At 41.3% G+C, this 15,380-nt stretch overlaps 1 protein-coding gene across 1 annotated transcript in view; it reads left to right on the forward strand.

The window, feature by feature from the left end:
* The window catches only part of CDC40 (cell division cycle 40), a 40,694-nt gene that overhangs the window by 5,518 nt on the left and 19,796 nt on the right, over window positions 1-15,380 (forward strand). Inside the window, exons 2-3 of the mRNA XM_083832532.1 lie at window positions 3,473-3,559; window positions 5,015-5,144. Of these exons, the coding sequence (XP_083688658.1) occupies window positions 3,473-3,559; window positions 5,015-5,144 (217 nt within the window). The remainder of the gene's footprint in view (window positions 1-3,472; window positions 3,560-5,014; window positions 5,145-15,380) is intronic.

Consider the following 15,380-nt stretch of genomic DNA (forward strand, 5'->3'; position numbering starts at 1 on the left):
GGAGAGCAGTTAAGAATGAAATAATTTTGTATATACCTAACCAAATACCATCTGAACTGTATATCAACCTGATGTTGCAAGTAAGAAGATGATCACGTTATTGGAGAGGGGGAGAGAGAGAACAATACCCTAAGTGCTTCACTAATAAAATATCATCTGTTTCTTTTTCTTTCCTTGCATCAAGGGTGATACCTCTGTTTTTCTGGACAGACACACATTTATCCTGTATTTACCAAACCTCAGTGGATCAACAAAGCGCAATTTCAGTGCTTTGCAGTCCTTGTTTCTGTTTAATTATATAATCTTAATCTCTTTTAGACTAAATTAAGTTGTTCAATTTTTTTCTTCACGGGTCATATTTTCTTAGACCTTGGATCATTCTTGATTTTTCTCTTTTGGACCCTTTTCAGTAGCTGGTATATGTTGCCCTATGTTGCTGCAGTACGCAGCTGAACTCTTGTTACCAGTGCTGAGGAAAGCAGAGAGAGAACATGGAGAGCTGAAATTTGCAGCTCCGTTGCATTACGTCATTCAAGAAAGCCATATTCAGTAAAAACATTACTTGCTAAAACCTTAATTCTTCTTTTGCAGGCTATGTGGGCTGTAGCACCTTTAATAATACTGGAACATGCCATAAAGCCCGTATTTGTACCATCTCCAAGCTGTGGCAAACGCAAGCTGCCTCTGCCAGTCCTACAGCTGAACTGGCTTTCTGCAGAGGAACACTGTGTCTGTTTAAATCAACAACTTTCTGACCCCATTTTTATGATTTCTGAGCAGGAAGTCACCTAAAGTAATACTCAGCCCGTCGTTAAAATCACAAATTCCTTCCTCTTTCAGCTAGCTACTGATGGTCTTCCATCCCACAGAGCCGCTTGTATCGCACTTAAGGCATAAGCTGCATGATGAATTGCTCATCTTAAGATTTTAGATGAATCAAGATACGTCCTGTGAGACCAAAGGGGGGGAAAAAACCCTACAGGGACGTGGTCCCTTAGATTACCTTATCTCTGTCGCAGCCTGCCTGGCTGCTGCTCCTGTCATCTCCTCCCTGTTCACGGCAGCGATGGCAGACGCACGTGGAGTGCCTGCGGTGACAGTCTGCTGGCTGGTGCCAGCATAAGGGGCAGCGGTAGTCGGGCAACCTGGGTGCTCGCTTTTCTCGCTTCCTCCGTCTCAGAAGGACGAGTCCTGCTGAAATGACCTGCTGATACCTTTTCGCTCTTTCATTCCGCTTGAAATTAAGCGGTGCGCTTCAGCAGCGCATTAGCAGATCGTCGTTTGGTGCTCAAAAGGAGGAAAGCGTGAATAAGGCTGGAGGTCTTGCAGAGCGTAGCTCTGATAAATAGAACACATGCTTCCATTTCAAGGCTCGCTGGTTTTCGCGTAGAAGGAATATGCCCGTGGTGGTCCCGGAGCAAACCTATCGCCTGGCTTCAAATGGCTCCGCGCCGTTCCACCAGCAGAGGAGGAGAACCAGACCTGCTGCAGTCCTCCAGCAGCAGGTCAGCCTCCGCGGCACAACCTGTTCCTTTTCTCAGTCACCAAATGGTGTGTAATAGGAGTTAACAGAGGAGGAAGAACCCAACAATTCTTGGTAATTTCGCAAAATTAGATTTCCCTGCCTTTCTCCATATAAAGAGCAGGGAAAAAAAAAAAAGAAATCTATGCCTTAATTTCAAGTGAACTAGTGACTGTTTAAATGTCACTGAGGGTCAGATAGATTTTGCCATGTTATCAACAATATTAATTTTTATTTCTTCAGCAATAAGGTTGGTGGATAAGATGTGCAGTCTAGCTGGCAGAGCAAGCTGTAAGTTGTAACTTGAAAAAGTTACCTATGGAAAACATCCTCAGGTTGTGGATATCTGCAAGAAAACGCAAGTGCATAGGTAACAGAGGTGGGGAAATGGATTTGATGTGCCCCTGTCTAGCTGGGGATGGGGTGGTGTCTGTCTTGTTGCTGAATGACTGGATCAGGCCTGCTGTGCTCTTTGTGGGCGAGTTCGTGGTGTACGAAGGTCAGGGCCGTGCCTGTACCAGCAGCTACTGCCGTCCAAGCCCAGTGAGTCGGAAGGGGGGCGTGAGGAGGGGAAGGAGGGCAGTCGGAGGATTGGCAGCACTGAGGGCTCCGGCAAGAGCCGGGCAACGGCTGGGCTGCCTGCTAAAACAACTGATACGCCGTGAGTATAAAGCTCTCTAGTTGAGCTTAAAGCTCTGCTAAGACACTAGTCTTAGTACAAAAAACAATTGATGGGGTTGCTTTTAAAAAAAAGACACATTTTTGGAGCAATTTTAACCAAATGCAATCAGGTGATGATTACAGAACGTGTCATTTCGCACATTCAAGGTGCTATAATCCATGGGAACGCTGAGTTTGTTCCAGGTAATTCTCTGATAAACAAGATACTGCTAAAATTTGATCTGCTGCCGTTCCTCTTCCTTCTGTGAGTTGCAGATGCTTTTGGGATCCCATTGTAGTTGAGCACTGATTAAATATTGATGCCGGATACCTTTCAGTATAATTGTTAGGAATGTTATCAATATACAGACACGTTATAAATCCCTTTCAGATGTCTTTATTCTAGAAGAAAGCTGCAGGAAGCAATGCTGGTAGGAGTACCACAAAATAACGTTCTGCTTTGTGGAACTGAGCTTCCACCCTGTGGAACATCAGTTTAGGCTCAGAGTAAATGAACCTTTGTAGACCTCCTCGAAACCAGCTCTTTTGGAGCACTGCCACCTCATCGGAGTTTTTCTTTCCCGTCTTGTCTGTCTTCCGCTTTGGCTGCGTGTGCCCTTCTGAGGTTTTCCCTTTGAGTTGTTTGAGAAGTTATGCTTTTTTTTCAGCCCCTCTTTCTTGTTCCTTCATCTATCAAGTTAAATTTTTGTCACGACAAGCTTGGGAACATGCTTTAAAACTGAAGCTGAATTACATTCATGCCTTTTGGTAAAAACTTGGAGGTGAGGGGTCATTGGATTCTCTGAAGCTCATTGTTATGTTTGCTCTGATGTCTTCTGTTTCCAACTATCTTTCAAAGCTGTTGCTTGTGACTTCTGCCTTCTGCTGTCTACCTTTTGTAGAAATTTAGCTTTCACACTTTAATATTGAATTGATGACTGTTTTAGTTGACTCTTCTTTAGAAGAGCTGGCTTTCAAACATCTTGGGGAGCAAAAAAAAAAGCTTGCTTCTAATCTTGGTACTGTTTTTAGAGTGTGTACATGAAATCTTTTAATAATAATACACGTGCAAAATACCACATGCCTTTTAGACTGAATTTCTTCTTTAAAGCATTATTTTGGCATTTTCTTTCTTTCTTTCTTTCTTTCGCCAAAGTGCTTTTCTCTTTCCATCGTTCTAGAAGTGTCAACCTGAAATCCAGCATTGATTTGGTCTGAAATGAGGTAATGTCATATATTTAAAAGTCTGGATGTGAAAAATGGTGTTTTAATCTGTCTGTTTTATTTCAGGAAGATGTGGAAACAGGAGTCCATCTCGATCCTGCTGTCAAGGAAGTTCAGTACAATCCCACTTACGATACCATGTTTGCACCTGAGGTAGGAAACAACATTGATATTTAGAGCAGAAACCTACTTGGCTTAGAGGGCAGAGGTTCTGTAAATCTCACCTAGAAGTCAAATAAGGCATACTTCACAAGCATATAGATGCTTGCTATATTTAAGAATCTAATTTGGGCAAATTGAAAAAAAAAGTTATATACAGGTATGTAGGTGGTACTTTTAATACTTGAATTTTAATATTCTGCATAAAACTTCTGAGAATAATCTTACAGTGGTGATCAGAATTAGAGCTATAAACATTAAAAATGAGGCTTGGAAAATAGCATTATAAGTAAAACAAACAGTTTTAAAGTGGTCTTTTACTTTTTTTGCATCTTCTATTTACTCATCAAGCTACTTAGCAAAATAAATTGTAAGTCTTGTAGATGTATTGTTTTTAATTAAAATCCAAGCAGTTTCAGTGTAACTATTCACATCAGCGTTAAGTGTTTTTTTTAACTTAAGCTATTCTAAGGTGTATAGTGAAAAACCATATTAGGCTCAAGTTGGACTGGATGGTGTAATGTAGACCACTTTCTATTTTATAACTGACAGGCTATCTGAAATATAAAAACAGTTGTCAAGCATTTATATATTTTTCACTATTTAACTTCTTTGTAAATGCATTTTTCACTATTTAACTTCTTTGTACAGATTGTATGTTGTGAAATCAGGGGGTTGGCACTCCGGATAGATAAAAGCTGATCAGTTCCTTGAATTATTCATACTAAGATGGCCCTACATCAGTCTGAAATTTCTACATCAGTTGTACTTTGTTTAGAAAACATTTTTTGGGAAATACATAAACTGGTATTTACTGATACTATTCTGTATATTGTATGTGTTTGCAATCACTGTTCAAATACTTCTCTATGTCCATGGTATGTTCAGGAAGCCTTTGGCATTTGTCATCTTGCAAAAAGAAAAGCAAGGCAGGGTTTCCTAAGTGTTTCTTCTGGAATAATGCATGCAGCAAGTCCCTAGTTGCTTTTTAGATGCATGAAAGTGGTGTTGGCAGTGTAATTTCCATATTAACTACAAGAGTTTTATAAGACTTGATATCTCCCACTTCTAAGGGACAATACACTGTGATTTTGTCTTCTGAACGTGCTTGTACTGATCACATACTGAATAGAAGTCTTTTTTGTCTAACAGTTGATATTGATTTGTCTTCTGTACCAGTAATACAGGCTAGAAAGTTCAATCATGAAATGAGCTGTTCAGAGCAACTGTGTTAGTGATCACTGTGTAAAATAACAGACTAAGATGCTTATTCAGTAGTTACAGGGAAACAGAAAGCTGAAATGACTTTGTGTTACCATTTTTGAAAGACAAACCATTCTTTTCCTGTTCTTTGTTTGTTTTTGTTTGTTTGTTTTTCCCCAAAAGTACACACACGTAAGTAAGAAATAAGTAATTCTGATATACCTTATTTTATCATTTTTACTGTAGTTTGGACCAGAAAACCCATTCAGGACTCAGCAGATGGCTGCACCTAGAAATATGCTTTCTGGATATGCAGAACCAGCTCACATCAATGATTTCATGTTTGAGCAACAAAGAAGAACATTTGTAACCTATGGTAAGTCCTTAATAGTGGAATCTACACGGGGGAAAGTCTTTGAATGAGAATCCATACAGCTGTAGACTGTAGTATTTATTTGGGTAATCTCATTTTGAAGCTGTAATCAAGTGTGTGACCTAGCAAAATGCTTTTAATTAATTCTTCCATTAGCTGCATTGGTGTAGAAAACACAAATCAAAATTTCACGCTCTTAATGTAACAAATAACTGAAGATCTTTTATGCAAATAGGTTACTTCATGTGATTCTAACTAAAGGTTCACGAAGCTAAAAGAAAGCCTTATTGAGTTGTCAGGTTCTTCGCAGTGGTTGCTTCTTGTAGAGATATGAATGGGGATTGGAAATGGGAATGCATCTGCTAGAGTAGTTTTAGCAAAGATATACCCGAAGGTGTGTTGTCTTCATATGGGTGGTCAGAGTTGCCGCTTTCTCATCTTGAAGAACGTTTTCACCTGTAAATAGCTGCATATCTTGTAAATGATAAATATGAAATATACTTAGGACTTTTTTTTACACAATTTTAGCTAATAAGCACTTTTCACTGAGTCATTAGTATGTAGAACATAAGTAAAATGCAGATATTAAGAAATGGATGTCTAGTTGTGTAACATAAATTTAAGTTATTGGACTGCAGTTTTGATGTTAGAATTGACAGGTAGTGCAGGTAGGAGCCTGAATAGGCAGTTCGGCTTTTGGTCACTGAAATTATATTTTCTGCTGTGTGGATTGTGTATTTTGTAACTGTGTTAAATACATATTGCAAAAAAAGTGTCTGTGGGCATATAGTGTGTAGTTTTTTGGATTTCGTTTTTGTAAAATTTAGTTTGGGGGAGGATAGAACTAGTAAGTCTACTCCTGCTGTTGATTTACATTATCAGTACATAGCAACTCCTCTGAAAGCTTTACTACAAGAGAGTCTTAAAAATATATCTTTGTACTGATAACACTGGCAACCGTGCAACTATCATGTTCAGCTTTCTAGAAATGTTCAGTGGATAATGATCTGGGTACAGCAAAAACAGAGCTACAGAAAGGCTGAGATAGGCAGTTTAAACTGCAAGAGCTGGCACTGAGAAGCTCAAGTACAAGCTAGAAGGTGCAGTAAATGAGCACTAGAAGGTCTATTGTGAGCTGTTTAACAACAGCGCTTGTTTAAGCTGTCAAAAAGTTGTCTATTTAAAACATCAATATTTTCTTTTCCATTTGGACGGAGGTCATGAATATCTTCTTGAAAAAGAGCAGCAAGTATAAAACCACAAGTATAATTGCTAGGCATAAATCTGATTCTTCTGTGTTTTTAATGACAAAGCCTTTGTATATTGGAAGAACAGAAAGTAAACTTGTTAGTTGAAAGCTGCAGATCTTGAAAGCTCTGGCCCTTTCCAGGCTGCTTGACAGCACTGCGCGAAGGCAGGAGGTCTTAGATCTGCAGTGGCTCGCATGTAGATAACCCGTGACTAAATGAAGGACAAGTGTGGTACAAGACAAAGGTTGGTAAATGAGATCACATATCCCAAACAGGTCAATGCTGCAGTCTCTGCACCTTAATATGGTAATTTGTTCTTAGCTTTTTTGTCATTATTTTAAGGTAGGGTTTTTTCCTTTTTCCTTTTTTTTAATGGTAGTTTTATGTATCATCTTGAAAGTTAATATGTATTCAGTGAGGAAACCTATATTAATTACTAACAAAACCAAAATATCTTTTGGCACAGTCTTTGCCATGTACTTCTCTTGCAGTAAATATTTCCTGTCAAAGTACTTTTTCTTCCTAGTCCTTGGCTAGATCAGAACATCCGCGCTGTAGCTGAAAAAGGGCTGGAATGTTCCTCAGCCCTCTTTGACAAGAGGGCAGCAGTGGATACCTAATGAGGAGCAGAAGGAAGGGACAAACAAATAGTAACGTGGCTGAATATTTTTCTAATACGCCATCTCTCAGCCGGGCCAATGTGTCTGTATTTATTGCTTTTGGCTTGATTTTTGGCTTGATTTGTTTTGGCTTTGATTTTTGACAAATTTATCCAGTTGCTTCTTGAACAGGTCTAAGTAAATGGGTTCTGCATACTTGGTAAACTATTGCAGGCAGGTCTGCAGCTCACCAGCACCTTGTGTGAGGAAGTAGTTCTGTTTGGCTCAGACCTGTGGAATTTAACAGCCTTCTAGTTTGACTTGATATCTCTTGATCTCTCATGTTGGAAAACACATCAGTCATTTTTTTACTTACCATTTTGTTGTCATTCCTTACGTTAGAGATCTCAGCCATAACTTTGTTTCAGTCACCTTTTTTTTCCATCAGAGATCTTGGTCAGTCTTCTTGTTTGTCTGCTGCAGCTTTTCCATGCTTATGGCCGTGCTTGTTCCTCTTGTTTTTCTGCGCTAGTTCCACTGTATCGTTAGTGAGATGAAGAGCAAGGCTGTATACAGCATTAAACATGTAATCTCACCATGGATTTGTTCTGTGGCTTAATAAAGTGGGAGTTGTTTTTTTCCCTTCAGTTTCTAAGAAGTAACATTGGATTTTTCATTACAACTTTGAATAACTTCATACGAGCCATTTGTTCCCTTTAACCAGATCGTTTATCACTACGTTGAACAGCATGGGCCTGAGCAAGGATCTGCCAGTGACTTTCCTGCACTGTGGAAACCAACCATTTATTCCTTTTTTAATATTTTTGTAATCAATTCACCTTGTAAAGATGTGGGTTTTCTGAAAATGTCCTTGAGGTACCCTGTAATCAATCTAACTGTGTTTCATAAAGGTATCCAACATCAACCAATTTTCTTTCATTCTCATGTTTGTCACCTCACAAATACTCTGGAGTTTTTGTCACTGTACTTTATCCATACAGAAAGCTGTGTGTTCTGTTCTGCTGCAGTATTTAACACCCAAGTGCCTACTGATCATTTTCTTTATTTTAGTTTTTACTGCTTGAAACTTCTACCCATACAAATATCTGACTGATCGACTTGTAGTTTCACAGCTCCTCTCTAAAGCATCTTTTAAAAATAGATTTTGTATTTGATATGTTCCCTTTGTCATATAGAGTCAATATTGGGTGAGAGATTTTATACTGTGATTTGGCTTTAGATCTCTTGGGTGAACACCATCTGCTCCTGATGATTTGTTACCACTCATCAGACATTATAGTCTCCTGATATGCTGCTTTGAGGTAGATGCTTTGTCATGTTGCCCATAAAGAAAGGTTCTAGCACAAGAGCATCCCCAAGCTCCTCCATAATGACCATGTATTAAAAAAAAAAAAAAACAACTCGTTTTCTTGTGATACTCTTTTTTTTTTCATTCCTTGATCATCTGTTGGCCTACATGCTGTCTGATGTGCTTTCTGCTCCTGCAGTTTTTGACAAAGGGTGATGTGTTAGGTTTTTGTGTCTTGTGTGATTTGTTTCTCACGTAGGTGTGGGAGAGGCTACTTTACTGTGGTTTTTACTTCTAATTTGCTAGAGTTTGGTTCTTTGTATTTTACACATTTGGATGCAACTTCAGCTCGTTGAAGAATATTTTCTCATTTCTAATTGTTTCTCTTTACATAATGTTCAGCTGTGTTCACTTCCTTCTGGTCTCTTTTATGTCTTTTAATAGCTGGCAGGCATTAGTTCTTCTGCTCCAACATGCTGTCTTTGAAATATCCCTGCATTCGGAAAAGGCTTTACTGTTTGGTGCTTACTTTCTGTTCCTTTTAAAAATCTTTTCTGTTTTGTATAACCTTCCTGGTTTGAGATTAAGATCACTGTAGTAAATCTCTTTATGGCTGTCTTTGCTTCCTCAAGAATGTTAATTTATTCTCTGTTATGGTCACAGTTAAAATGAGTATCCTTAGGAAAAATGCCTTAAAATCAAGGTTCCTGCACTGCTCAGTTAGCTTTTTTTCCTTGTGAATTTCTCACACGACTGCTTCATGGAATAGGTACGTCTTATAAAAATGCTGTTTTCAGCCTATCTTGACGTGACATTTGCACAGTCTACTCCAAGGAGGTGGCTAAAGTATCTCATTATGACTGTGCTTCTTTTCCTAGCACCTCTGTTACCATCTCATGGTTATCACCTCTTCTGGCTGAGCAGTCAGTAATGGAGTCCTGGTAACTCTACATTGCAACTACTTAAACCTGGAATTTCAGTCCAAAGGATTCTCTACTGCTTGTTAATGCTATTAAAAATTGCTAATCTAATTTGCTTTTAAGCTTTCTTTAACATACACCAGTGGGGAAAAAACATGCTACGACCGTTGTATTTTTACGTGCCAAAGAGTGCTTTCTGTCTAATTATAGCAGTATTGTCCTACCAGTTTTGTTACCTTCTGAATTTGAAACAAGATGGTCAAATTTCACTATGTATTATTTCACTGTGTGTGTAGGACAAGAGGAAATGGCCTCAAGTTGCACCAGGGGAGGAGGCTGGATTTCTTCACTGAAAGCTTTGTGAGGCATTGGAACAGGCTGCCCAGGGAAGTGGTTGAGCCACCATCCCTGGAGGTCTTCAAAAGACATGTAGATGTGGCGCCTAGAGGCATGCTTTAGTGGTGCTAGGTTAACAGCTGAACTTGATGATCTTAGAGGTCTTTTCCAACCTGAATGATGCTATGATTTTTAGCTTCTGCTATTTTGTATGCATGCTCAGGCCCTCAGTTTAAATAGGATTCTGTGCTTATTGCTGTCCTTCTTACCTCTGTTTTCAAATTTCTGTGCTACCTTTCACTTGAGGATATATATTTTTTTTAAGTTTGTGTGTTGTGCCAGATAACTTATTTTTCTTTAACTATTGTCTTTCCCCAACTGTTTAAGCAAAAAGCCCTCCTTGAACCTTTTCAGTACCAATAACTTAGCAGAAAAGGTACCTTTTCAGTACCAATAACTTAGCAGAAAAAAGAGGGTTTATAATCTTTGGAAAAAAGGGCGGGCCACTGAGGAGGACTGCAAGGATGTAGCGAGGCTGTGCAGGGAGAAAATTAGAAAGGCCAAAGCTCATCTGGAGCTCAATCTGGCTACTGCCATTAAAGACAACAAAAAATCCTTTTACAAATACATCAACGCGAAACGGAGGACTAGGGAGAATCTCCATCCTTTACTGGATGCGAGGGGAAACCTAGTTACTAAGGATGAGGAAAAGGCTGAGGTGCTTAATGCCGCCTTTGCCTCAGTCTTTAGCGGCAATACCGATTGTTCTCCGGACACCCAGTGCCCTGAGCTGGTGGAAGGGGATGGGGAGCAGGATGTGGCCTTCGCTATCCATGAGGAAATGGTTGGCGACCTACTACGGAGCTTGGATGTGCGCAAGTCGATGGGGCCGGATGGGATCCACCCGAGGGTACTGAGAGAACTGGCGGAGGAGCTGGCCGAGCCGCTTTCCATCATTTATCGGCAGTCCTGGCTATCGGGGGAGGTCCCGGTTGACTGGCGGCTAGCCAATGTGACGCCCATCTATAAGAAGGGCCGGAGGGCAGACCCGGGGAACTATAGGCCTGTCAGTTTGACCTCAGTGCCGGGGAAGCTCATGGAGCAGATTATCTTGAGGGTCATCACGCGGCACTTGCAGGGCAAGCAGGCGATCAGGCCCAGTCAGCATGGGTTTATGAAAGGCAGGTCCTGCTTGACGAACCTGATCTCCTTCTATGACCAAGTGACGCGCTTGGTGGATGAGGGAAAGGCTGTGGACGTGGTCTACCTTGACCTCAGTAAGGCTTTTGACACCGTTCCCCACAACATTCTCCTCAAGAAACTGGCTGCTCGGGGCTTGGACTGGCGTACGCTTCGCTGGGTTAGAAACTGGCTGGATGGCCGGGCCCAGAGAGTTGTGGTGAATGGAGTCAAATCTGGTTGGAGGCCGGTCACTAGTGGAGTCCCCCAGGGCTCGGTACTGGGGCCGGTCCTCTTTAATATCTTTATTGATGATCTGGATGAGGGCGTCCAGTGCACCCTCAGTAAGTTTGCAGATGACACCAAGCTAAGTGCGTGTGTCGATCTGCTCGAGGGCAGGAAGGCTCTGCAGGAGGATCTGGATAGGCTGGAGCGATGGGCTGAGGTCAACTGCATGAAGTTCAACAAGGCCAAGTGCCGGGTCCTGCACCTGGGCTGCAACAACCCCAAGCAGAGCTACAGGCTGGGAGATGAGTGGCTGGAAAGCTGCCTGGCCGAGAAGGACCTGGGAGTCTTGGTGGATAGTCGGCTGAATATGAGCCAGCAGTGTGCTCAGGTAGCCAAGAAGGCCAACGGCATCCTGGCCTGTATAAGAAGCAGTGTGGCCAGCAGGTCGAGGGAAGTGATTGTGCCCCTGTACTCGGCTCTGGTGAGGCCGCACCTCGAGTACTGTGTTCAGTTTTGGGCCCCTCGCTACAGGAAGGACATGGACGTGCTCGAGTGAGTCCAGAGAAGGGCGACCAAGCTTGTGAGGGGTCTGGAGAACAAGTCTTACGAGGAGCGGCTGAGGGAGCTGGGCTTGTTCAGCCTGGAGAAGAGGAGGCTCAGGGGCGACCTCATCGCTCTCTACAGTTACCTGAAAGGAGGCTGTAGAGAGGTGGGGGTTGGTCTATTCTCCCACGTGCCTAGTGACAGGACGAGGGGGAATGGGCTAAAGTTGCGACAGGGGAGTTTTAGGTTGGATGTTAGGAAGTACTTCTTTACCGAAAGGGTTATTAAGCATTGGAACGGGCTGCCCAGGGAGGTGGTGGAGTCACCATCCCTGGAGGTCTTTAAAAGACGTTTAGATGTAGAGCTTAGGGATATGGTTTAGTGGAGTACTTAGTGTTAGGTCGGAGGTTGGACTCGATGATCTTGAGGTCTCTTCCAACCTAGAGAAATCTGTGAATCTGTGAATAACCTTTTTAATCTACACAAAACCTACCCATCTTACTAGGTCCCCTTCATTCCAGAGGCTCGGAGAGGTGGTGTTGACACAAGCACTGGAGATGTTTTAGATTGGCATCTGGATTGGATCTGCAGCTTCTCTTTGCAGTAAACAACCTCTTGAGAACCATCTGCCCTTCCTGCACATATTTTATACAAATTCAAAAATACTGCAACCTTAACCCAATCACTTTTGTACAGTCCCTCAGTCCATGGAGAACAGTAAGAGCATTCTGAATGCAAACCTCAGATCTCTGATAGATCAAGCAGACCTCAGCTTCTTTATCAAGAACATCTTTGTGATACCTGCACTTAGAAGTAGTCATAGAGCTGCTACCATCTTTTCAGCCTTTGTCTGGGATGCAAACCACTGTAGTTCAGGCATATCATACACAAAAAGAATCATCAAGTCTTAAACAGGCCTACTGGTTCTCCATTTTTCTCTTCTAGGCCTTCCTCCACCCTCCAGCATTTTATCATTCTTGTTACTCTGAATTTCTATCCATTTTTTTCCTTAAAATACCTTGCCTAAAACTAGATCTGCTATTCTAGACTAGGTCTTGACAGCTCTGTTCCGTGTTTTACATGGTTTTTCTTTTTCAACAAATTGCAGATTACTTTTTTCCTCAAGTGTCAGATTGACTTGTTGAGTGTAAAACCACCACTACCCTTGCACAGTCCTTATCATTTTTTCCCTGTACCTAACCGATTATTTATTTTCTTTTTTTTTTTCTCCTGAAGTGAAATATTTCACACTTGGTTTTGGTACCAGCTGCTAGTTGTACAGGTATATGATACTTTGATGGCATAATCCATAAAAATACTGAACAAAATGGTCTGGGCTAGTCATTCTGTAATCTTATATGAGATCCTCTCATATAAGTTTGATGGAAAGCCATTCACAATGAGTCAATGAGAGTCTGACCTTTTCTTAGTTGGTAATTGATGTTGCATCTTACAGTCATGGGTAACATGACTTACATCATTTTGTCTATTCAAGAGGAGGCTTTCTCTGGGGGGGGGGGAGTATTTTCAAAGTCATGGCGTTGTAAATGGCCAAACCCCAAACTAGCATTATTCTTCCAAGGTTGTAGTCTTTGGGGCACGGCTAACAAGACTAAGAAGTCCTAAAATACGAGCGCTTGTTTGTCTGCTGTACCTGTACCCTTAGCAGAAGCAGGCTCTTTTCTTAATGATTCCTTTTCGAGCTCTGTTCAAAAAAAAAAAAAAAAAGGTGGGAAACTAGTATACTTTCCTTAATTATGTGTGCATATGTAAACTTTCAGTGTAAAGGGGCATTACAGATTTTTTTTACATGTTGCACACACACTGTTCATGAATACGAACGTGCATGGCAGGCATGTCCTATGAGGAGAGGCAGAGGACACTTGGGTTGGCCATGTCTGGAGAAGAAGGAGGCTCAGAGGGGACCTTGCTGCTCTCTGCAACCCCCTGAGGAGGGCAAGGAGATGCCAACCTCTGCTCCCTGGTCACCGATGTCAGGATGTGTGGGGCTGGCCCAAAGCTGTGCCAGGGAGGTTCAGACTGGACATTAGGAAAAATGTATCATGAAGGTGGTCAAACACTGGAACTGGCTTCCTGGAGAGATGGTTTTGGACAACACTTGCAATAGTATGCTGTAATTTTTGGTTAGCCCTGACGTGGTCAGGCAGTTGTACTCAATCTTTGCAGGTCCTTTCCAACTGAACTATTCCAATCTTAATGTGGTTAAAAAATCATTTCATACCTAGTTCGGCCTCAGTACTACGCTAGAAGTGGACGGCTTCATTCATGCAGCATTTAGTGTTTTGATGCCTCTCCTTCCCAAGGTATTAAGGTCTTACTGAATAATAAAGACTTCTGCCCATGAATCTCAAAGCCCCTTTATTGAGTATTCAGTAACTTGGTTAAAACAGGATTATTGTATCAGTAAGACTGATACTTTAAAGCTTAAAATGACTCTGACTTGAAAATTAAACTTATGTATTTTTTACGTTACATGCAAGGCGGACAGTCACTGTTACCTCGAACAATTGTAGACACTTCACTGCTTTGATTCTGCGGGAAGGCCCCTTCGGTCAGCATCAGTCCAGCGATATTGTTTCACGTACAGAAGCTACCTTGGGTTCCTGTGCTGCATTGCACGGAGCGGTGTAGATGTCTTTGAAGTAGCTGTCATTCTGGAATCTGCATCAAAGTCTGATTATTTAACCAACCATTTTCAAATGCATTGGAGTTATGGACGTAGGTGGAATTGTACCTTTCCTTGCTAAAAAGCAGTATGAAATGTCTACCTCCCAAATAAAGCTGAAGGAGACATAGGAGTCGAGGCACTTTATGTGGCATACCAGCTGAGTAGGATAAAAGCAGGCTGTCTTTTGCAGCTGCGTTTAGGAGCCTCAGCCAGAAAGAAAAGATTCTCTTTCACAAACCCACTAGAAAGTAGAAATTGTTCAGAGCTTTTATATGACAATGATGCTGGACCAAATTCAATCCAGCTATAAGAAGCCTCCACTTCCACGGGAAGCTGTGCTTGGCCCAGGGGCCCTATTCATTCGAATACTGTCCCTCTTTTACAAGTACTGAGCAAATAGAGTCCCAGAGACTGTGTCAATACAGTTGGAGGACAAGAAAACCACTGTATTGATTTTGACATAAATCCAAAGTAATATCTCTCTGCTGTTAACAGAAGCCATATAGCTTGGCAAAGAACTCGCTGAAATACTGCCTTAATAAAAGCAGGCAGTTAAATTAGTGAAAGTCTGATTGCAGTGTCTGCTCAATTTGGTTATCCATGGGAGTAAAAGATCTTCTAGGACAGCAGTGTTCCTGAGAAAAGGTTGGGGATTAACTCCTTTGGCTATTGAGATGGTGTTGATAGGTTCTCAAGTCGTGTTCTTGCAAGTGCCTTTTAGGCTATCGGTCTCTGGGGGTGACTGGGTGATCTCCCACTGTTCGTGATTTTCATGATGGTTTCTGTGAACCAGCATAGAAACTAATTCTTGTATTTTTGTTACAAGATTTCTTTGGTTTTGTGTGTGTGATTGCTTTTACCAGAGGGTTGATTATCTTCATTGTTGTTGTTTTTCCTGATAGAGAAATTCTCATTGGGTCCTCAAGGGACAGTTTGTCATTTGAGTAATGTTTAATAAAAAATGGCGATGTGTCCACCAGGGTGCACTCTTACCCAAAAAAAAAAAAAAAAATAGTGGTCAGTAACTGTTCAGTGCACCTGTTCCTTGGAAATTAGATGAGATTATTTGTCTGGTTTATTCTTGTAAGATCATCCTATCCACTTCAGGACAAATGGAGAGAAACTGTAAGATATGCATATTAAAATGAGAAACGTCAGTACCAAAAATTGTGAATATCCTGAATAT

Source organism: Anser anser (assembly GCF_964211835.1).
Source record: "Anser anser genome assembly, chromosome: 3".
Classification (NCBI taxonomy): domain Eukaryota; kingdom Metazoa; phylum Chordata; class Aves; order Anseriformes; family Anatidae; genus Anser; species Anser anser.